A 21,195-nucleotide genomic window follows, 5' to 3' on the forward strand; every position below is an offset into this window, starting at 1 on the left:
ATGAATGGATGGACCGATGGACCGGATGAATAATTGTCCAACATGTGTTTGCGGTGTTGCGTCTGGAGTGTCGTGAGAGGAGAAGCGGGATGAGGCCGCGATGAAAAAAGTTTCCTCTCCGCTGGTGCTCAAGTGTTCACACTCGAGCACAGCCAAAAAAGGAAATCAAGCTGCTGAAGAACGCCTGCCGCCAGCTGCCAAACTATTCCAGTAAAAGCACTCTTTTCCTCTTTGGGGAATGCAAGGAGCAAATGTATATACATGCTGGACATACTGCATCTCCATATTTATATATATATATGGAGACGCGGGATTGTTTGAAAAATAATGTTCAGGGTTTGCAATTGTTGGACATCTGGAAAAGATTGAGGGGGGCACGTGAACTCAACCGTGGGGGACTCCTGATTATCTTTACCTCTGGGATATGCCTCGTACTCAACAGGCACTTAGTTTAGTTTCAAAGTTCCAAGCTCTACCTGACCTACATTCATGCTTATTGTTCTCTTTTTTTTTTTTTTTTTTTGTCGAGTGACAGCTAAAGCGGTTGCTAGGCTCGCTGGTTATTCATGCCGAACGGATCAATGCAATAAACAGAGTGACTAGAAATAATCCACACTCCCCCCCCAAAAAAACTTTTGAGATTATTATGATGGCTCCTTTCAGCAGTTTTTCATGATGAGGGCCACAGCGGACAGTAGAAATTTAAAAAAATAATAATTCAGAGAGTCAAATACAAAATAAAATGTGGCCCCTCAGGAAACAAGTCACACAAATCACAAGGCTTTCGATAAGCCGTCGTCGAACAGATCACCCTCATACCTTTACCGAAGGAAAGGGCACTCGCTTCATGCTAACATAAAATGTGAAATGCCATAGGCGTGCGAACTAACAGCATTAGTGTTGCAGTGTTGTGACCCTTTTCGCAATCCATATTTGAACACAGTGGAGCAACACATGTAGACAGACAATACAAAAATACCCCCCAAACATATGCTAATTTTCTTATGGAAAAAAAAACATTTGTGTTTGATTTTGAGGGAGGTTGGAGCAGATTATGGTGCCACTCTAGTACGGTTTTCATGTCTTAGTCTGTGTGTGTGTGTGTGTGTGTGACCTGTGGGAAGGAAAAGCAGCACGGGACTGATATCTTATCAGCCTGTCGCCATCCACAAAGAGCGGCTAGAAAGCGTGTCGACAATGCACGCAGGAGATAAGTGTCACACCAGCGCTTCCTGTTGTTTGCCGTTCGTCTGTCACTGCTGATGTTTGGTTTCTAATTGTTCACGTCTGTGTGTGTGTGTGTGTGGTTTGCACTGACATGCTGAATTTCCGCGCGGTTCCTCCTGAGGTGCGGTCGTCAGCGTGGTTGACTCGCTGCGTCATGTTGAGAGGGAGCTGTGGGATTCGATTGCAATCGAAGTGAACGCTGACATGACAACAACTCGGAACTGTCAAAACGATCCCCCCCCCCCTCATGCGGTTCAAGTAACCTGTGCCGTGCATGCCAGACCACTAGTTGGCGATGTCAGCTGCTCTGATGTGAGAGAAAAATTCAGACGAGCGCATGTTTCCGTTTGTTTCAATGCAGAAACGCGTCGCAGCTGAAGCAGCTTCAGGAGCAGATTTTATTGGAGCAGCGGGAAGCCGCCATCTGGCAGCAGCAAAACCAGGAAGTCCCGCCTCCGCCGCAGGAAGTGCTCCCGTCCGACTCGCCGTCCCCGCCCCTCCCTCCTCCTCCCTACCTCCAGGAGCTGGAGAGCAGCGCCACCATGCAGGCCAGCACCTTCAACTACGCGCGGCCCAAGCAGTTCATCGCCGCCCAGAGCCCCGGCGGGGTCGGCGGCGGCTACGCCACCCACTCTTCGGGGTCTTCGGGCTCCGACCTGTCGTCCCCGCTGTCACCGCCCACCTCACATAAAGCCTTGGGCAAGATGGCCGCGCCGCCGTTCTCCAAGGGCGTGGACTCGCCCGGCTCGCCGTCCTTCCCGCCCCCGCCGCCACCCTTCTTCATGTCCGCTAACCTGCCTTCGCCGTCAGGCGGCGCCCAGGACTTCCCTCCGCCACCTCCTCCCCCTCCCCCGCCCCCGCCTCCCCCGCCGCCCGCATGCGTGTCCCCCACCCTCTCGGACGCGTCTTCGCCATTCTCCTCCATCCCGCCGTCTCCGGCTTCCAGCTTCCTGTCCTCGGTGTTGCCGGCCACGCCCACCATGCCGGGTAGCCCCACAGTCAACGCGCTGGGCCTCCCCAAAGGAAACGGCACTGTGTGAGTTCCCAAATCCATTTATTATTAATTTATTTTTATTTATTTTTGGGTGTGATGCAGTCACAGCTGCGGTTTGGCTTTCTCGTGGCGCTGTTCATTGCTGTTGTGCAAAACCGCGGATAAAATTCCTGACAGACCAGAGAGGACATTGCATTAACCATGTTACGTACATTCACATGCGTTTTTCGTCTGCCCATTTTTTTTTCTCCACCGTCACCACTTTGTCAGTAAATATTCATCACTTGCCTCCCTTCATCCTGGCATTCCTGCAGAGATAAAAATGACCCGCTGAGGAATGTTGGAGCTGGACAAGTGCTGATGGAGGCCAGCTCGGGAATGGCGGATGGAATGGGCTGCATTCTTCTAATCGTACAAATATCCATCCATCCATTTTTCGATTTTTCGTTTATCCTGCCGGAGCCTATCTCAGCCGTCTTCGGGCAGTAGGCGGGGGACACCCTGAACCGGTTGCCAGCCGATCGCAGGGCACACAGAGACGAACAACCATTTACCCTCACACTCACACCTAGGGACAATTTTGAGTGTTTAATCAGCCTGCCATGCATGTTTTTTGGAATGTGGGAGGGAACCGGAGTACCCGGAGAAAACCCACGCAGGCCCGTGGAGAACATGCAAACTCCACACAGGGAGGCCAGAGCTAGAATTGAACCCGGTACTTCTGCACTGTGAGGTCGACGCGCTAACCACTGGACCACCGGGCCGCCCTTCATACAAATAATACCCGCTAAAAATGACTTCAACTATCAGCCTGTTTGCTTATTTGTTTCAAAACATAAATCGTTTCCTTGCAAGATGTCAAAAATAAGTTGACTAACATGACTAAAAATACATCAAGTCATTGTGAATTTCGATTCGCAAATGCTACCATTTTCAAGAAAATGTTTTCGCCTTTGCGTACTGTGATTTTCAAATTTAGCAAATGTGGAAAAGCAACACATCAATGAGCTAAATTATAGTTGTCGAGGTAATCATGGATTTTTAGAAAATTAAAAAACATACATCTTGTCTGTGTATATTGGCTACGTTACTGTTTGCCTCTGAACCGGAACACAAAAGAGGGAGCATATCAGTCCGATTGTGGCCTCCCTCTGAAATGAATATGAAATGAAAAATAAACATGCTTTGTCTGTAGTAGCCAAGTCTATCTAAGAGCACCTCACCACATGTGTTTGTGTTGTCCGCGCAGCAAGGCCTTCCCCAAGAAGTCGCCGGCCACTCGCACGTCTCGCATGGCGTCCGACTCCGACATCCAGGGCTCCAAAGACGCCGTCATCCAGGACCTGGAGCGGAAACTGCGCTTTAAAGAGGAGCGCGTCAGCAACGGCCAACAGGTGTGTGTGTCTGCGTGTGCCCCCCCCCCCCCCCCACAACTGCAGAGCCTCTTTAACATACGGCTACTAACAGTGTTAAACTGTGTGTGTGTGTGTGTGTGTGTGCGTGCGCGGCGCTACTTACACACTAACCCGCGCTGCATCCATGCTTGCAGAGGCTAACCTACGAGGAGAAGATGGCTCGCAGGCTGCTGGGTGCCGACAGCGCCGCCACCGTCTTAAAGACGCAGGACGCCGAGGAGGAGCCCGCCGCCACGCAGGTAACTCATACGCACGAGTCGAGTCAACAGTTGGGGAGACCGTGAGGTCGGCTTTCGAGGACCTTCCCGCGCCAGATGTTTTCCCCTTCCGGTCTTGTCCCAATACTTTTGCACAGTTCATCATTTTCTTCCAGTTTGACTTCCTGTTGCTTTCGCAATACTTTTTAAACGGTGAAGAACAGTGTGTGTTTCAAATGGGTCGGATGCCATTTCGCTGGAGTTGGGCGGACCTCCAAGATCCTGACTTTTCAGGACACCAAAACTTGGTTGAAAAAAAATAATGTGGACTGACCAAAAGAAGATGAAAAGTACCAAATTGTGTCATTGGATATTTTGGTTCCACGGCACCAATAGATTGTTCCATTTTCACTTCCTGTAGGTGTCCCAATACTTTTGTACAATTCACATAGTGCGCATGGGGGGCTGACTCCATGTTTTCTTTTCCCCCTTTTCACTTCCCAATACTTTTGCACGGCACATTTGGTGCGTGTGATTCAACTTCTTCGTGGTGTCCCAGTCATTGTCTGGAATCGTGTTTTCCCTTCCTGGAAGTGTTCCAATTCTTTTGCAAAGGGACATGCTGCCTGTGATTTAATTCTTGTTGGTGTCCCAATACTTTTGTGCAATAGTATCTCTCCCCCCCCAAGTGTGCTTTTAGGGGGTCGGCCCCTTGTTTTCTTCCAATATCACTCTTTGTTGACGTCCCAATACTTTTGCCCAGTACATATTGTGGATTCCAAGTGGCGCCTTCATATTTTCTTCCAGTGACACTTCCTGCGTGTGCGTCCCAATACTTTTTGCACAGCATTTTCAATGAGGTGTCTGAACTCGGGTCACGTCTAAACGTTGTAAAGTGGAGCGGCAGCCTCGCCGCAGCGGCGTGTCGATGCGGGAGGTGCGTGTCGCCTCCACCCGGCGGGCCTTGTTAATTCGAGGGGCGCACGCAGCCGCCATTTTGTGTTCAATGGAAGCATTCATGGTCCCTGATGTGGAACGTGCCAGGTCCAATGCAATCCATCGCCGTCTGACAACGAAGCAAGCGCACTTCCTGCTTCTTCGGCACCAAGCATGCTCATCGCTCCGCTCCGCGGGAAGTTGCGAAGGCGACTTTTTGAGATCCGCGCACGCCGCGACGTTAGCGCGGAGCTGATGAGTGCTCTCTCTCAATTTGTGTGCATTTGTGTGTGTGTCAGGAGTACAAGGTGTCCAGTTTCGAGCAGCGCCTGATCAGCGAGATCGAGTTCCGACTGGAGCGCTCGCCCGTCGAGGAGTCAGACGACGACGTGCAGCACGACGCCGAGCGCGCGGCCGGCGACGGGGCCCCGCCCTCCTTCCACAACAAACTGAAACACTACAAAGTGTTTGAGGGCATGCCTGTCACCTTCAGCTGCAAAGTGCACGGAGACCCCAAACCAAAGGTGAGCGCGGGCCTTTCAGATAAAAAGGAAATATCGGCCGACTTCAACTGGACGTTCGCTTTGCGAATTGAAGAGCGGCTCCCCGTGTCAAATCTTTGTCTTTATTTAACGTTCGTGATGTGTCGCAGGTGTACTGGTTCAAAGATGGCAAGCAGATCTCCAAGCGCAGCGAGCACTACCGCATCGGCCGCGCCGCCGACGGCACGTGCACGCTGCACACGGCCGCCGCCTCCCTGGACGACGACGGCAACTACACCATCATGGCGGGAAACCCCGAGGTGGGAGGGCACAAACGCGCTTGTTCCTAGTTGTACTTTCCCCCAAAAGGAAGACACATTATTGATGTTGTACTTTCCTAAAAAGAAGAGAAACTACTGACAATGCACTTTCCTAAAAGGAGAACAGAATATTGATGTTGCGCTCGCCTGAAAAAGGAAAAGAAAAATAGTCAAACAAAATTGTCCAGAGGTATGAAAGCGAGTGGGAATGCTCTTTTCCCCATTCCCGTAATTGAAAGTGCTTGTGGAGCAGCCAACCAGGAACTAAGAGAAAGGCTTTTTTTTAGCACTCTGAAATCACTCTGCCGGCCCCTCTCTTATTGGATTTGCCTTCTGATGTCACCGCGACGCGTTCAACTTGCAGAAAACCGTTGTAGCACAAGCCCCGGAATGGTTTTGTTGATGGCACGCTGGATGATGCTAAGTGCAGTGTGAAAAGTCTTTCTTACCTCTCCCCCAAATTCCCTATAATGCACTTTATAGTTTGCTATATCGCATCGGCTTGTTATTTTTTATTTTTTTAATGTTCAAAGTAGGTTACATTCTGTTCAAAAGTGTCTTGTAATAACTTGAAATGTGTTGCGTGTGCGTTTGGGGATGGGGGGGGGGGGGGGAGTCTAAGTGGTTGACTGTTGCTTGTATTCCACGCAGGGCCGGGTGAGCTGCACGGGCAGGATGATGGTGCAAGCCGTCAACCAGCGAGGTCGCAGCCAGCGCTCGGCGCCGGGACACATGCGCAGGTGAGAGACAACACTACGCACACGCATACGCACACACACGCACACACACGCGTGTTTGGGCCTGCAGCAGCTTGCATCACACTTCTTTTGTAGAGCTCTTGTGCTAATGAGAGGGCAGAGTTGTTTTGCTTTCCTCTCTCTTGACTAAAGTGGTTGTTGACAGCTTGATGATGATGAAGAAATGTCATTAAAAGGTGAAAGAAGTTGACTGAGTAATACTACTAACATCACAGTACAACGTTCACAAAATCAAATTTGATCAGAAGACGACCCGCATCAAGTCATCGTTCATTTCTTGAATCGTTTTTTTTTTTTTTTTTCATCTCCTTCCAGGCCGAGGTCGCGGTCCCGAGACAGCGGCGACGAGAACGACAACATCCAGGAGCGCCACTTCCGCCCGCACTTCCTGCAGGCGCCCGGCGACCTCATCGTGCAGGAGGGACGACTTTGTCGCATGGACTGCAAGGTGGCACCCCGCAACACCTCCTCCCCTAAAATATAAAAAACGCAATTTAAAAAAAAATCAAAATTAACAGATAAATAAATGCAGCCCTAATTTCCACAAAAACAACGCATCTTCTCAATTAGTCCAGATTTCCGTGTGAAAAAGTTTCAACGGATGAAAGTTGGATTTTTTTAAAAAGTGTAAAAGTTTCTCTGAATTAAAAATTACGTTACCCAAATAATATAATTAAATAAAATATTAATATTCTTTAAAATAATTGACACAAAATAAAGAATATGAATATAATTACTATATTGATAATAAAAGGTGAGACTATCAAAAAATAAAAAGGTGGAGGCCCAAAAATGGGGGAAAAAAAACGCTTGTGTTGTATCTCGTTTTGAGTCTGAACTCAACTGCGTCTCACGACACTGGAACCATTTCATTGTTTTTCCCATTTCTTGTTTTTCTTTTTTGTGTTCCACTCTCGTGTCGTCTCCCAGTCTCGCCTTTTCAGGAATTCTTTTCGCAAATGTCAAAAGGTAATAAACATCTTCCCGCTGTGACTCCAGCCCAGCGTCTGAATGCCAGCGCTATTTATAGTACACTTTTATTTACTTGCAAGCCGCATCGAGGCCGCTAAAACTTTCCAAAGAAAATTCCAGATGGAAAAAACTCAGCCAAAGCCACACACACACACACACACACACACGCACGTGCGCGCGCACACACACAACTCTCACTTGATCACAAATATTTAAGACGATTGTTAATGTTCACCTTTCGAGTTGTGTGCCTTAAATGTAGTACCGTATAGTGCCACAACATATTGGGCAGCACTGAGCTGTATTTGAAGAGATGCGGTGTAATTTAAGAGCAAGAACAAGAAGCAGCTAACCCGTCGTAATAGCCGTTCTTCGGTCAGTGCTGCCTCTTGCGTGTTCAAGTGGGAGTTCTCTGAAGGGTTTTAATGCTAATTTTCAGGAGCCCGTGTATTGTGTTGGACGTTATATGTTAGCATTAAGCTAGTGGGCTTTCGTTTGAATATGCTGTTAATTCTCTTTTGCTCGATGTGCCTATTTGGAAGCAACAAACAGCTTTAGTTTTTATTTGGTTTTGACTTGCACATCGTTGTACATCATTTACTAGTTTGTTTTTATATTTGAAGAATACTTAATGTTTGTCAATGTTTTAATTTAGTTTGTATTTCTTTGGGAGTTTTGTGCTAATTTGTGAGGTAGGAAATGAACTAAACGAGTCTCGTAGTTTTTAAAAAAAAACGTGGCAAGATTTCCGCAAACAAAAATTACCCAAAACTGAATCGCACCAAAACTGAGATGAACTCTTGTGGAGGCATGCAAAAGGGTCTTGTTGGATTTAAATGCTGGTACACTGCATCGCTGCACACTCAAAAGTGGTCTCTTAATTGCAGGTGAGCGGCCTGCCCACTCCGGACCTGCTGTGGCAGCTCAACGGTCAGACCATCCGGCCCGACTCGGCCCACAAGATGCTGGTGCGCGAGAATGGCGTTCACTCGCTGGTCATCGAGCCCGTGGGCGCCCGCGACGCCGGAGTCTACACGTGCATCGCCAGCAACCGCGCCGGGCAGAACTCCTTCAACCTGGAACTCATCGTCGCAGGTAAACAGACGCGTGAAAATGGGCTTATGTGTGTTTTGTATTTTGTCATTTTTATTGGATTGAATAGGGTTTCACATTCATAATATTTTGCAAAAAATAAATAGCCTGACCTTCAATATGTCCTGTTTTCAAACTTAATGTCATCAAATTGACAGGATCAAACTCAATAGTGTGCTATCATCTAGTGGCCAACTGCGGAACTACATGTAAAATACTAGACGGGAGGCAGAGCAAAATATTTTAGCGTTCATGTGATTATTTTTTTTAATCCCCATTTCAGCCAAAGAGCTGCACAAAGCTCCATCGTTCACAGAGAAGCTCCAGAACACGAGCGTGGCCGAGGGGCACCCCGTGCGTCTGGAGTGCCGCGTCAGTGGCGTCCCGTACCCGCAGATTTTCTGGAAACGCGAGAATGAGTCGCTCACGCACAACACGGACAGAATTAGGTGGGCTGACACTGTGGAAAGATGATTATTATTTCTTTAATGCTGCTCTCCTGACTCTTTTTTTTTTGGCCCAGCATGCACCAGGACAACTGCGGCTACCTGTGCATGATCATCCAGCCGGCCACCAAGGAGGACGCCGGTTGGTACACCGTGTCGGCCAAGAATGAGGCGGGAATCGTCTCCAGCACCGCCCGCCTCGATGTGCACGGTAAGGAAAAATAATAATAATAATAAAATGTATACGCCAGGAAAAAAGGCCTGATCTTCGCATCAGGTCCTTTTATCATCCAAAGTTGTGCCCTGTGACGTGCTGACTGAGTCTGTGTGTCGCTCTTTGTCTGTGGTGGCGGGCGTGGTCGTGGATGGGCGTGGCCAGGCCAGTGGCAGCACCCGACGAGCGCGCGGAAGGCCAAGTCGCTGCGTCCGTCCAGCAGCCGCTACGCCGCCTTGACCGAGCGCGGCCTGGACGTCAAAGCGGCCTTCTTCCCTGACAGCAGCCCTCTGCCGCCAGGATCCCTCGTGGAGAGCGATGACCTGTAGGGGGCGCCCCTCCGGCCCTCTACACACCTTCCTGCTTCTTCTTCTTCCTGTTTTTTTTTTTTTGTTTTGTTTGTTTTTTTTAAAGTGATGAGCAAGTGCAAGATGGAAAAGGCGAGCGAGTAAGCAAACGAGGCCGGGCCTTCAAGGATCAGTACAAGGAAGATGTGTGTCGGTTTTGGTTGTGGCAAGACGGACGGTTGTTGTTTCAGTTTAACGTGAACACTTTTCAGTGTCACAAATTGTCCAGTTTATTTTTGTATTAAAAAAAAAGACTATTTCCATAGCCAACATTTTAAATTATGTCATCAGTCTATATCACAACAACACTTTTTTTTTTTGCATGTGATCTTGGACACTCGCGTGTGTGTGTGCACCGTGCCGAAACAACATTTACCATCTTTCCTGTCATAAGCACATTATGATTAGTAGTTATTAATCCATCATCAAGCGTGTGTTTTTCATGCCAAGCCATGCCTGTATATGGATTTATCTCCACCGCTGATGTTATATTAGTTCATGAACCTTGGAAATAAAAATTCTTACATCTCTCTTGCTGTATAGAACACACACACACACACACACACAATATAAATCATATTGAAAAGGTTGTATCAGTGTACAACAAAAATCAAGTGCTCTAAAATATTTTTACCAGAGATTCAACTTTTGGCTTATGACACAAAAATAAGTTTTGAATTTTCAAGAAGAAAATAAAATCCTGCAAATAATTACAAAAAAAACAAAACGACCATGTATAGAAAGGCGTTTTTAGACGAAAAAAACGACCATGTATAGTCAGGCGTTTTTCGACGAAAAAAACGACCATGTATAGTAAGGTGTTTTTAGCCCAAAAAAATGACCATGTATAGTAAGGCGTTTTTAGACGAAAAAAACGACCATGTATAGTAAGGCGTTTCTAGGCAAAAAAAAACGACCATGTATAGTAAGGCGTTTTTCGACGAAAAAAACGACCATGTATAGTAAGGCGTTTTTAGCCCAAAAAAATGACCATGTATAGTAAGGCGTTTCTAGCCCCAAAAAACGACCATGTATAGTAAGGCGTTTTTAGCCGAAAAAAACGACCATGAATAGTAAGGCGTTTCTAGCCCAAAAAAACGACCATGAATAGTAAGGCGTTTTTAGACGAAAAAAACGACCATGTATAGAAAGGCGTTTTTAGCCCAAAAAAACGACCATGTATAGTAAGGCGTTTTTAGACGAAAAAAACCACCATGTATAGTAAGGCGTTTCTAGCCCCAAAAAACGACCATGTATAGTAAGGCGTTTTTAGACGAAAAAAAACGACCATGTAGAGTAAGGCGTTTTTAGCCCAAAAAAACGACCATGTATAGTAAGGCGTTTCTAGCCCAAAAAAAACGACCATGTATAGTAAGGCGTTTTTAGCCCAAAAAAACGACCATGTATAGTAAAGCGTTTTTAGCCGAAAAAAACGACCATGTATAGTAAGGCGTTTCTAGCCCCAAAAAACGACCATGTATAGTAAGGCGTTTTTAGACGAAAAAAAACGACCATGTAGAGTAAGGCGTTTCTAGCCCAAAAAAAACGACCATGTATAGTAAGGCGTTTTTAGCCCAAAAAAACGACCATGTATAGTAAAGCGTTTTTAGTCCAAAAAAACGACCATGTATAGTAAGGCGTTTTTAGCCCAAAAAAACGACCATGAATAGTAAGGCGTTTCTAGCCCAAAAAAAACGACCATGTATAGTAAGGCGTTTTTAGCCCAAAAAAACGACCATGTATAGTAAAGCGTTTTTAGCCGAAAAAAACGACCATGTATAGTAAGGCGTTTCTAGCCCCAAAAAACGACCATGTATAGTAAGGCGTTTTTAGACGAAAAAAAACGACCATGTAGAGTAAGGCGTTTCTAGCCCAAAAAAAACGACCATGTATAGTAAGGCGTTTTTAGCCCAAAAAAACGACCATGTATAGTAAAGCGTTTTTAGTCCAAAAAAACGACCATGTATAGTAAGGCGTTTTTAGCCCAAAAAAACGACCATGAATAGTAAGGCGTTTCTAGCCCAAAAAAACGACCATGAATAGTAAGGCGTTTTTCACCGAAAAAAACGACCATGTATAGAAAGGCGTTTTTAGCCCAAAAAAACCACCATGTATAGTAAGGCGTTTTTAGACGAAAAAAACGACCATGTATAGTAAGGCGTTTCTAGCCCCAAAAAACGACCATGTATAGTAAGGCGTTTTTAGATGAAAAAAAACGACCATGTAGAGTAAGGCGTTTTTAGCCCAAAAAAACGACCATGTATAGTAAGGCGTTTCTAGCCCAAAAAAAACGACCATGTATAGTAAGGCGTTTTTAGCCCAAAAAAACGACCATGTATAGTAAAGCGTTTTTAGTGCAAAAAAACGACCATGTATAGTAAGGCGTTTTTCGCCGAAAAAAACGACCATGTAGAGTAAGGCGTTTTTCACCGAAAAAAACGACCATGTATAGAAAGGCGTTTTTAGCCCAAAAAAAACGACCATGTATAGTAAGGCGTTTTTAGACGAAAAAAACGACCATGTATAGTAAGGCGTTTCTAGCCCCAAAAAACGACCATGTATAGTAAGGCGTTTTTAGCCGAAAAAAACGACCATGAATAGTAAGGCGTTTCTAGCCCAAAAAAACGACCATGAATAGTAAGGCGTTTTTAGACGAAAAAAACGACCATGTATAGTAAGGCGTTTTTAGCCCAAAAAAACGACCATGTATAGCAAAGGGTTTTTAGCCCAAAAAAACGACCATGTATAGTAAAGCGTTTTTAGCCGAAAAAAACGACCATGAATAAATAGTAAGGCGTTTTTAGCCGAAAAAAACGACCATGTATAGTAAGGCGTTTCTAGGCAAAAAAAACCCACCATGTATAGTAAGGCGTTTTTCGATGAAAAAAACGACCATGTATAGTAAGGCGTTTTTAGCCGAAAAATCGACCATGTATAGAAAGGCGTTTTTAGACGAAAAAAACGACCATGTATAGTAAGGCGTTTCTAGGCAAAAAAAAACGACCATGTATAGTAAGGCGTTTTTCGACGAAAAAAACGACCATGTATAGTAAGGCGTTTTTTGCCGAAAAAAACGACCATGTATAGTAAGGCGTTTCTAGCCCAAAACAACGACCATGTATAGTAAGGCGTTTTTAGACGTTATAGACGAAAAAAACGACCATGAATAGTAAGGCGTTTTTAGACGAAAAAAACGACCATGTAAGGCGTTTTTAGATGAAAAAAACGACCATGTATAGTAAGGCGTTTTTAGCCCAAAAAAACGACCATGTATAGTAAGGCGTTTTTAGACGAAAAAAACGACCATGTATAGTAAGGCGTTTTTAGACGAAAAAAACGACCATGTATAGTAAGGCGTTTTTAGACGAAAAAAACGGCCATGTATAGTAAGGCGTTTCTAGCCCCAAAAAACGACCATGTATAGTAAGGCGTTTTTAGACGAAAAAAAACGACCATGTAGAGTAAGGCGTTTTTAGCCCAAAAAAACGACCATGTATAGTAAGGCGTTTCTAGCCCAAAAAAAACGACCATGTATAGTAAGGCGTTTTTAGCCCAAAAAAACGACCAGGCCTTACTATACATGGTCGTTTTTTTCGTCTAAAAACGCCTTACTATACATGGTCGTTTTTTTCGTCTAAAAACGCCTTGCTATACATCACTGGTGTCAAATTCATTTCACATGGTGGGCCACATACGGCCTCGGTAGATGTCAAGTGGACCGGACCATTAAAATGATACCATACTTTGCTATAAAGAACCAAAACAATATGTCTTTCCTTTGTTTTGGTATAAAGAAGCACAAGAACATTTGGAAAATGTTGAAATTTAATGAACGTATCTTTTACAAAACATTTCATGAAGCGCCTTACATTTCCTTTAACAAATGTGCAATTTACCTTTATCATTCACATATATGAATTGCAACTGATCACATTGATTGTACAAACTTTAACAAGGAATTGGTATTGAAAAATATAGTAATGCACTTTATGATTAAACAAGATTTATAAAGAAAGGAAGTTTTAAACCATTTACACGTGCATATAAAATCTAAATGTAATCCCTGCCTACATCTTACAAACTAAGAAGAGTGCTATTAAATGTGTAAATGTGAGAGTGCTATTGATAGCGTCTGCTGTCATGGGTCTGTCTCAGTGACGGACTGAGGCTGCTGTTGTCTTCTTCTCTGGTCAAAACAGTGTACCCTAGCGGATACTCAATGAATTGCACCTAATTAAAAATATTAATTCTGTGTCTTTTATGCATTTTTTTCATTTTTAAATTATCCTGCGGGCCTGATTGAACCTCGCGCGTGCGTGCGCGCGCGTGTGTGTGTGTGTGTGTGTGTGTGTGTGTGTGTGTGATTTCGCAGTTCAATTGGTGTGCAATTGTAAAACAAGGCTGTGTGTTGAGAAAATAAATCTGAAACTGCATTTAAGGGTGGCTCAATACTGGCTGGCCATATACGGGCCGGAGTTGTAAATTGGTTTCTGGCCCAAATACTTCACTCCACAACTGGCCCTCATCTGGTTTGCCAAAGTCAAGCCAGTGCCTCCTTTGCCACTCCTGGGCCGTGTTCGGCCCACATGCATTATGTCAGTGCCGACTCAAGGCCAGCTGTGCCAGCTTCATGCCGAATCCGGGCCAGATGCCTTTGCTGACTGGGTTGTTTTCGACGTGAGTGTCTACTTGCCTCATGCGACGTTGCCCTGAAACGTGGCGGCCAGTACGAACTTGCTCCTCCTGGCTTGCGTGGGACTGTTCGTCGTGGCTGCTGCGGGCGCCGTGGCTCCGAGGAGGCTTTTGTATCGCTGGGCCTCACGGCGGTAACGATCGCGTTCCTCCTCCAGGCTCGTGATGACATCTGCCAGGCAGCGTCTTGGCTGGCCGCCGCCGCTGCCGATGGTGGCCCGCGGCAAATCCAAGCCCAGCACCAGGTCTCGATCTGAACATCACAGACAGCCTGTCAGTTGACGAGTTGACATGACAGCATGCACCACTCGAGGTTTGAACATTTTGACATTTTTAAACTTTTACATTCAAATTCATTCCATTTTAAATGATCCATCCATTTATTTTTTTCGAACCATTTATGCTCAGTTATTAATAATGACATTTAAAGATGACATTCATGATGTCATGACATAAAGATGATGGAGCCTTTGCTACGACGACGTCACTAACTATAAAAACAACAATGAGAATTCTAACGAAAACTGTATTGATGAGGAAAATTATAATAGCAAAAATGCAAATAATAACACAATTTATCATAACCATGATAATAATAATCCATGTATCCATTTTCCGAACCATTTATCCTCAGAATCATAATAATGATAACGATGCTGACGTAAAGCTTTACCGTTGGCCATCATCTTGTCCACTTTGTCCTGCAGAGCGCTCTTCTCTGCCTCCAAGAATGCGACCAGTCCCTCCAGTTTGTCATTGCGTCCTCTCGCCTCTGCCAGCTGCTCCCGAAGATGACTTTGCTCGCAAACCTCCTGTGCAACACAGCACAGGAAAAAAAAAAGCAGATTGTGTTCACTCCCACACCGGCGCAAACGGCCCAGACAGCAAAACAGCACGACCAATCTTACAAAGAGGACGTACCGCTTTTATTTGGTAAAGGTTCTCCTCCAAGTTTTGGATGACTTCCTGTTGAGCCAGGATGACCTCCTTGGAGGCAGACAGCTTCCTGTAGGCCATGCTGAGCACGCGCTCCTTCACCGCCACCATCTGAGCCACGGCGCCATCCTCGTTGCGGGAGGCCAGCTCGGCTGCATCATCGTTACGCGCCCGCCGCAGCTCCTCCAGTGTCCGCTCCAGCGCCCGCTTGGCCTCCTGCACCTCCACCAACTGTGTCGCACGCACGGTTTTAGAGACGTCACCGTGGCGGCGCCACCCTGTCTATGCCCACTGTGCGCTTACTTGGCCGGTGACGGCTTTCGTGCGCTCGTGAGAGAAATCCAGTTCCGATTTGAGTGAGACCAGCTCTTCCTGAAGTGCGACTAGCCTACCGGTGATCAACATGACACGTTATGGAAAAAAAAGGTTCTATCACCGTTCATCTATGTGCAAGATCAGACAAAAATGGATAAAGTTGGACAAAAACCGATGACCACAAAATGTGATTTAAAATTGAGCAAAAAATAAATAAGACCAAATTTTATACCAAGAACAGACAATGAAACAGGTATAAAGCGGACACAAAAAGCTGACAAAAACAGCAAGGGGAAAAAAAAGGCAAAATCTGTCAAAAAAACTACAACATGCCAAATGTAGACAAAAATAGCCCAAAAGTATGGAATAACCAACAACACTGAAAAAAATATGACAAAATTCCTGAGGATGATCTCAATTTGTTGGTGAAACAACAAACCTCCGATATGAATCTTCATCAGCATAGGGAGGCGGAGGCGGTCCTTCGTCATCGGTCTGTGTCGAGTGGTGGAACAAAGCAATGCCGATCTTTTTCCTCCCTGAGACTACATCACAATTATGGAAATCATATTTTGTAAACGATACAGAACACAGTTATTATTGTAAATCGACTATTGTTATATTGCTTGTCCAAATGTGTTGCTTCACCGTGCGTGTTCCAACTATCTGTGAAACACTCCAATATGGATGCTAGTTTTATTAGCAAGTCTATGGTATTTTGTATTGTGTGTTAGCATTTAGCTATCCTTATGAATGTATGTGGTTTGGTTCAGGACACAACGAGCTGCGAAGCTGCTACTTGTTGTGACGTTTGCTGCCATCAACCAGCACTTGGCACCCAAATTGTTGCCTTGTTACTCCAAAAAGCTTGCCAGTTGGGGCACTCTTAAGTCTGGGCACCACACTTTTTTTTTTGTAGTTCACTGTAACAACACATTTTGAGAAACCAAGCTAACACGAGGCTTAGCAGATTTTGTTTCTGATACCAGCTGGTAACATCTGACCTGTATTGAGGATATGATCGCCGGAGTCCAGCTGACGGGGCAGCACGGTCATGTACGGTGGCTCGGGCGAGACGTCTGCTTGACGGTGTCGTTCGGGCTTCCTCGCTGAAAGCTTAGCATCGCGAAGGCTGACCGTGGTGTGCACCAGATCGCTGCAAGACAAACAGGAAGTCAAGAGATGGCAGGATCATTTTACATATAAATGCTATCATCTTTTCTAAAGGAAAGTTAAAAAAATAATAATAATGGAAAATGAGATTAAGTGGTTGCATAAGTGTACACACCCTCTTATAACTGTGAATTCCTATCACATTCAAAACTCTTAGTCAGCTGCCACCGTTTGGAATGCTTCTGATTAATCCTAAATAAAAGTCAGATGTTCTAGTAGGCTTTTCCTGACATTTTTCTTCCAGCTCCAAAGTATGACGCTCTTACCGCCATGCTTCAGTGAAGGTACGCCTTCATGTGTTTGCACTCAACGCGGCAATCATGGCCAGAAAGTTCATCCTTGGTCTTCTTCACACGATGATATTTTCCAACACATGTTTGGGAGATTTTCTTGTAGTCTTCTGGGATTGGGACCTTTGTCAAGGTGGTAGTCAGTGGTCGCACTGAGCCTTCAGGCTTCTGCCAGAAGGCAAAAATGTCAGGAATAGACTACGAGAACATCAGAACTTTATTTAGGGTTAATCTGGATCACTTTATGGTTGTTTATTTAGGTGGGTGAGGGGTTATGATCCCTTAAAATCGGAATCTTCTATTTTTGTGGGAAATTCCAAGATTTGCGTTGACGGTGAAAACGTAATGAGACAATGAATACGGACAAGCATTTTACCTGAAGAGTTTAGCAACCAGCGGCACTGAGTCCATCCCAAAATGGAGTCGGTAGCCCAGTTGGTCCAGCCGCTTCCTGAGGTGGTTTCTGGTCATGTCTACGCTGCTGTCCATGGTTGTGATCCAAAAACCAACCCACTATCGAAAACCACTTCCTAATTCGGCCTAACTGTTTTTGAAGCGGTCCTGGAAAATGGTGACCACAGGATGTCACTCGCATAGACACACACACACAGTCTTTATGACCAACATCAAAGCTTCAAACGCTGAAGTCATCGTTTTACTTTTATTAATTGTTTACTATTTCTCCAAAGTCCCGCTTACTGTGGAGAATCAATCATGTCTGAAAGCACCACTTGTCTTCGTCGTGCCCTGGTGCGCTGAACTTTCTTTCTCGCTAACGAATCCGCATCTTTGTGCCTTTCCCCTGCCGGTGGTGCGCCTTCACTTTTGGCGGTTAGTTTTCGGTAGTGTTGAGGCTGGGGACGCTGATGCCAAGAAAGGACTGGTGTCATCACTGTTCACCAAAAAAAAAAAAAGACGATATCTGTACCAAATAAATAAACAAACAAACAGCCATGAACAAGTTGGAAGGACCTAATAAGGCAAGTGTGTGTGTGTGTGTGTGTGCGCAGTGAAACTGACCTCCATGACGGTCACTCCGTCAGCGTTCTGTCAGCTCGGGAGAACCGCATCGTAAACAAGACCACAGATGACGTGTGCAAGCACAATCATGGAAACCATTGGCTTTTATTGTTCAACAGCCTCTTAAAAATGTGCGATTCCCTCCAATGTTTATCAATTTCTCAATCGGTCACACAAATGGTTGATTTCAATTTCAGACAGTGGAACTAAAGGACCCCCCCCCCCCCCCACCTCTTCCCCAAACCAACTAAAACAACCACAAAAATGTAATCAAGTACTGAGCAGGAGAGTTGTGAAGTTTGTCTTGGGCTCTTCAAAATAAACCGAATAATATTGACTCGATTCTGGATGTGAATGAGTGCAGCAAACAGAACTATGCAAAGGAGCATTAAGGCCACAACAACAACAACAACAGTGAAATGACAAAGGAGGTTGTAATTTTTTTAATGAACAAAAAATATATAATTATTAAATTTTCTGAACATAGGTGCGTTTTTCCCAAGTTGTAATGTCGTGCACATCGTCGTAGTTTCCAGTTTAAAAAAAAAGAAAACTTAAGTTTCACAAAGGGTCGTCCAAAATGTGCAAAAGGTGTTTTGTCACGTAAATAGTCAATTTCAGAAGAAAAATCACATTACAGCCCCCAAATTTAAAAAACAAAATCTTGTAATATGATGTTGTAAATTGGTTTGTTGATTGATTTGATTGAGTTGATTTGTTGTCCTATCGGGGGCCATTTTCATTACTCCAATGAATGCAGGGAAAAATAGGATGCAACCAATGACATATTCAGAGGAATATTTGTGTTTAAGGCTGCCTGAAAAGTCCAAGTTAAAGGTGAAGTTGCAAATGTGGGACCAGGAATATGCAGGGTATTACAAAAACAGTGGACAGCTAAAATGGACACCAAAAAAAATGGTCGCTAATTCTAACTGCTCAGTGTAGTTCATTCTAGGAAAAAAAATGCAAATAAATCTCTCAGATCGCAAAAGAAATGTTACGAGAATTCAAGTAGATACAAAAAAAAAAAACGATCAAAAGGAGATCAACCAAAGCAATTATTTCTCTCTCCCTCTAAAGATATATATTAGAAAAACTTCCAGCATGTTCACAAAAGCGAGGCAAACGTGCTTTGTGGTTCTTTTTTTTTTTTCGTGATGGCGGAATCACATTAAGGAGTGTGAGGTTACTGCAGCTGTCGAGGAGCAGTGTGTTCTTTACTTTTCTTTTTTTTCCCCCTCCCAGTATAACAATAATAAACCACAAATAGAAAATAAAAACTATTGAAATGTTAAGTCACTCTGGGGAAGCAGAGCTACGTCGGGGTGCGTTTGATTAGCAGCACGGCTCATCCAGCCCGTCCAACATGACGGTTGGAAAGCCAACCTCAAGATGAATTTTCAATGGTTCTGTTGATTTGTTTATAAAATCTCAATGCGGGCCGTGTAAAGGTCGCATCTCAATAAATTACAACACGGTAGAACGTTTCATACAGACTCAAACCCCGGGCGCCTCAGAACTGTGAGGCACACAGGCTAATCACTGTGCCGCCGTTTCGTTCAATTAAAAATATTCACATCGGAATAATTAAACGCAAAGAGAAATACTCACATTTCTTGAGATAGTGGAGTATGGGGTTTTCGAAGTTGGATCAAAATTTACCGCTCAAAAACCCCACAATGAAACAATGTAAAAAAAAAAATGTATGGACCTACAGTATGTTTAGTGAAAAGTAGTGCTTTGGCACCATGTGGTCCCAAGGAACTACAATGAAGTAAACTGAAATGCTTCAGTCAAATGCTCTGGCACCATCTTGATGCCGAGGAAATACCGTGAAGTGAATCCTGGGCCATCTATAGGTAGTTAGAAAACGTTTTAGAGGAGGTGTCGATGACTTGCAGAGGCAAGGCTCAGGCCTATGCCACGCACGTTAGGCATGTCATAATCAAAATAACTTTCTCGATAATTCAGTTTCGCCTAACCTACGGAAATGACAGTACAGCATGTTCTAGTTTACCGAGATGCACCTGTACTGCCTACCCCGTTTCAAAATGGCCGTCAATCAAGTGAGGGAGCGTGCCAGTTTAACCCTTGGAACTACGCCCCCCTTCCCACCATTCACCCCCCAAAAAGGCCAGTCTTTGTTGAAATAAGTTAAAAAAAAAAAAAAAAAAATTCTACTGTATATTAATGAATATTGTTTGTCCGCAACTAAATCCTTTGTGTCCTTATGTACAATAAAGTGATGAACAGTACAAGGCACACATTTAAGGGTATAAATAAAAAAACAAAACAAAAGTAGTATGCGCAGAAGAGTTTTAGATGCTGTCCACGAAGCTTCCGGGAAACAGCCCCGTCCTACCGTTGCGCTGAAGCGTACCTTTGAACCAGCCGTCCTCGCGCTTCCGGTGCACAAACACCACGTCGCCCTCCTTCAGCTCCAGCTCGGCTTCGCTCTGCGGCGGATACGACACCACCACCCTGTACCTGAAGAGGAAGCCGGCGTTAGGAAGATGCAGAAACTCAAAATGAAGCGACTCGGACTCAGGCGCAAAACAAATAAATAGAAAGCGTAAAAATAAAGCTTGGAAAAAAAATATGCTGTACCTCTCACAGATGATGGGCCGCGCGTCATGCTGCAGCGATGATAACGAGGAGCACGGCTGGCGAGGGGGCGGCGCGATAGGCGCGCCTCCATCCAAGACAACGTTCCTCCGATGGCAGGAGGGCTCTGACGAGGAAGCCGAGGATGGAGATGGAGATGGAGCTGGAGAGGCGGCGACACCGGGGTCGGGATCCTGGCCAGAGGGAAGGGAGGTCTCGGGACCCGCGGCGCCTTGAGCCGACTCCCCGGAGGCCGCTTGCTCCGCCTCCAGCGTGGGTGAGGAAGGCGGCGACTGACGAGACTTCTTCTTGTTGGATAGCATCTTCAGAAGACTTTTCTTTTCTCTCTGCGGCAACAACAAAACACTTTCCTCAAAACGAAGGAAAGGCTTTAGAGAAAAGGTTTGGCGCCTCTTTTGCTACCTTCATGTCCTTGTCCAAGCGGCACGCAAGGGCCGCGCTGGTGGCGGCGGCACTGAGAGCGGAACCGTTGCCGGCGAGGACGGGCGCGGGTCTCGTGGCGTCACCCTCCAGGGAGGCGGCGCTGACGTTGGGCGGGGTGAGGGAGGCGGCGGCGCACCCTAGGGCCGCCGATGCCCGGGCGCAGCCCTGAGCGGGGCCGGCGGAAGGCTGAGGGCACGCGCTGAGGTGCGGCATGTAGGTTCCGGCCGGCGCCGACTGGATGGGCGGGACAGCTACGGTGGGGCGGTCCTGACCGTGGCAGGCGGCTAAAAACACAAGTCAAAACTTTGATTGGTCTTTACT

At 45.5% G+C, this 21,195-nt stretch overlaps 3 protein-coding genes across 3 annotated transcripts in view; 1 reads left to right on the top strand and 2 right to left on the bottom strand.

Annotated features, from left to right (window-relative positions):
- palld (palladin, cytoskeletal associated protein) overlaps positions 1 to 9,930 on the top strand; it is a 37,401-nt gene extending 27,471 nt beyond the window's left edge. Inside the window, exons 10-20 of the mRNA XM_086114929.1 lie at positions 1,589 to 2,263; positions 3,471 to 3,615; positions 3,771 to 3,875; positions 5,069 to 5,293; positions 5,422 to 5,571; positions 6,223 to 6,311; positions 6,645 to 6,777; positions 8,189 to 8,396; positions 8,677 to 8,842; positions 8,917 to 9,050; positions 9,219 to 9,930. Coding sequence (XP_085971055.1) covers positions 1,589 to 2,263; positions 3,471 to 3,615; positions 3,771 to 3,875; positions 5,069 to 5,293; positions 5,422 to 5,571; positions 6,223 to 6,311; positions 6,645 to 6,777; positions 8,189 to 8,396; positions 8,677 to 8,842; positions 8,917 to 9,050; positions 9,219 to 9,382 — 2,194 coding nt within the window. The 3' untranslated portion in view covers positions 9,383 to 9,930. The remainder of the gene's footprint in view (positions 1 to 1,588; positions 2,264 to 3,470; positions 3,616 to 3,770; positions 3,876 to 5,068; positions 5,294 to 5,421; positions 5,572 to 6,222; positions 6,312 to 6,644; positions 6,778 to 8,188; positions 8,397 to 8,676; positions 8,843 to 8,916; positions 9,051 to 9,218) is intronic.
- A 3,300-nt stretch (positions 9,931 to 13,230) lies between these two features.
- LOC147203043 (centrosomal protein of 135 kDa-like) lies at positions 13,231 to 18,027 on the bottom strand. Its single transcript, XM_086114981.1, has 7 exons — positions 17,183 to 18,027; positions 16,348 to 16,499; positions 15,783 to 15,882; positions 15,332 to 15,416; positions 15,014 to 15,259; positions 14,766 to 14,904; positions 13,231 to 14,345 (listed from the first exon to the last, which is right to left on the bottom strand). The coding sequence occupies exons 1-7, from the start codon at positions 17,293 to 17,295 to the stop codon at positions 14,095 to 14,097; spliced, it is 1,086 nt and encodes a 361-aa protein (XP_085971107.1). The 5' UTR covers positions 17,296 to 18,027; the 3' UTR covers positions 13,231 to 14,094.
- Positions 18,028 to 18,254: 227 nt separating this feature from the next.
- The window catches only part of sh3rf1 (SH3 domain containing ring finger 1), a 32,424-nt gene continuing 29,483 nt past the window's right edge, over positions 18,255 to 21,195 (bottom strand). The window contains exons 10-12 of the mRNA XM_086114936.1: positions 20,854 to 21,158; positions 20,434 to 20,777; positions 18,255 to 20,313 (exon numbers count right to left, since the gene is read on the bottom strand). Of these exons, the coding sequence (XP_085971062.1) occupies positions 20,145 to 20,313; positions 20,434 to 20,777; positions 20,854 to 21,158 (818 nt within the window). The 3' untranslated portion in view covers positions 18,255 to 20,144. The remainder of the gene's footprint in view (positions 20,314 to 20,433; positions 20,778 to 20,853; positions 21,159 to 21,195) is intronic.

The sequence above is a fragment of the Hippocampus guttulatus genome, chromosome 7, assembly GCF_054856545.1.
Source record: "Hippocampus guttulatus isolate MCC_2025c chromosome 7, RoL_Hgut_1.0, whole genome shotgun sequence".
NCBI classification, from domain to species: domain Eukaryota; kingdom Metazoa; phylum Chordata; class Actinopteri; order Syngnathiformes; family Syngnathidae; genus Hippocampus; species Hippocampus guttulatus.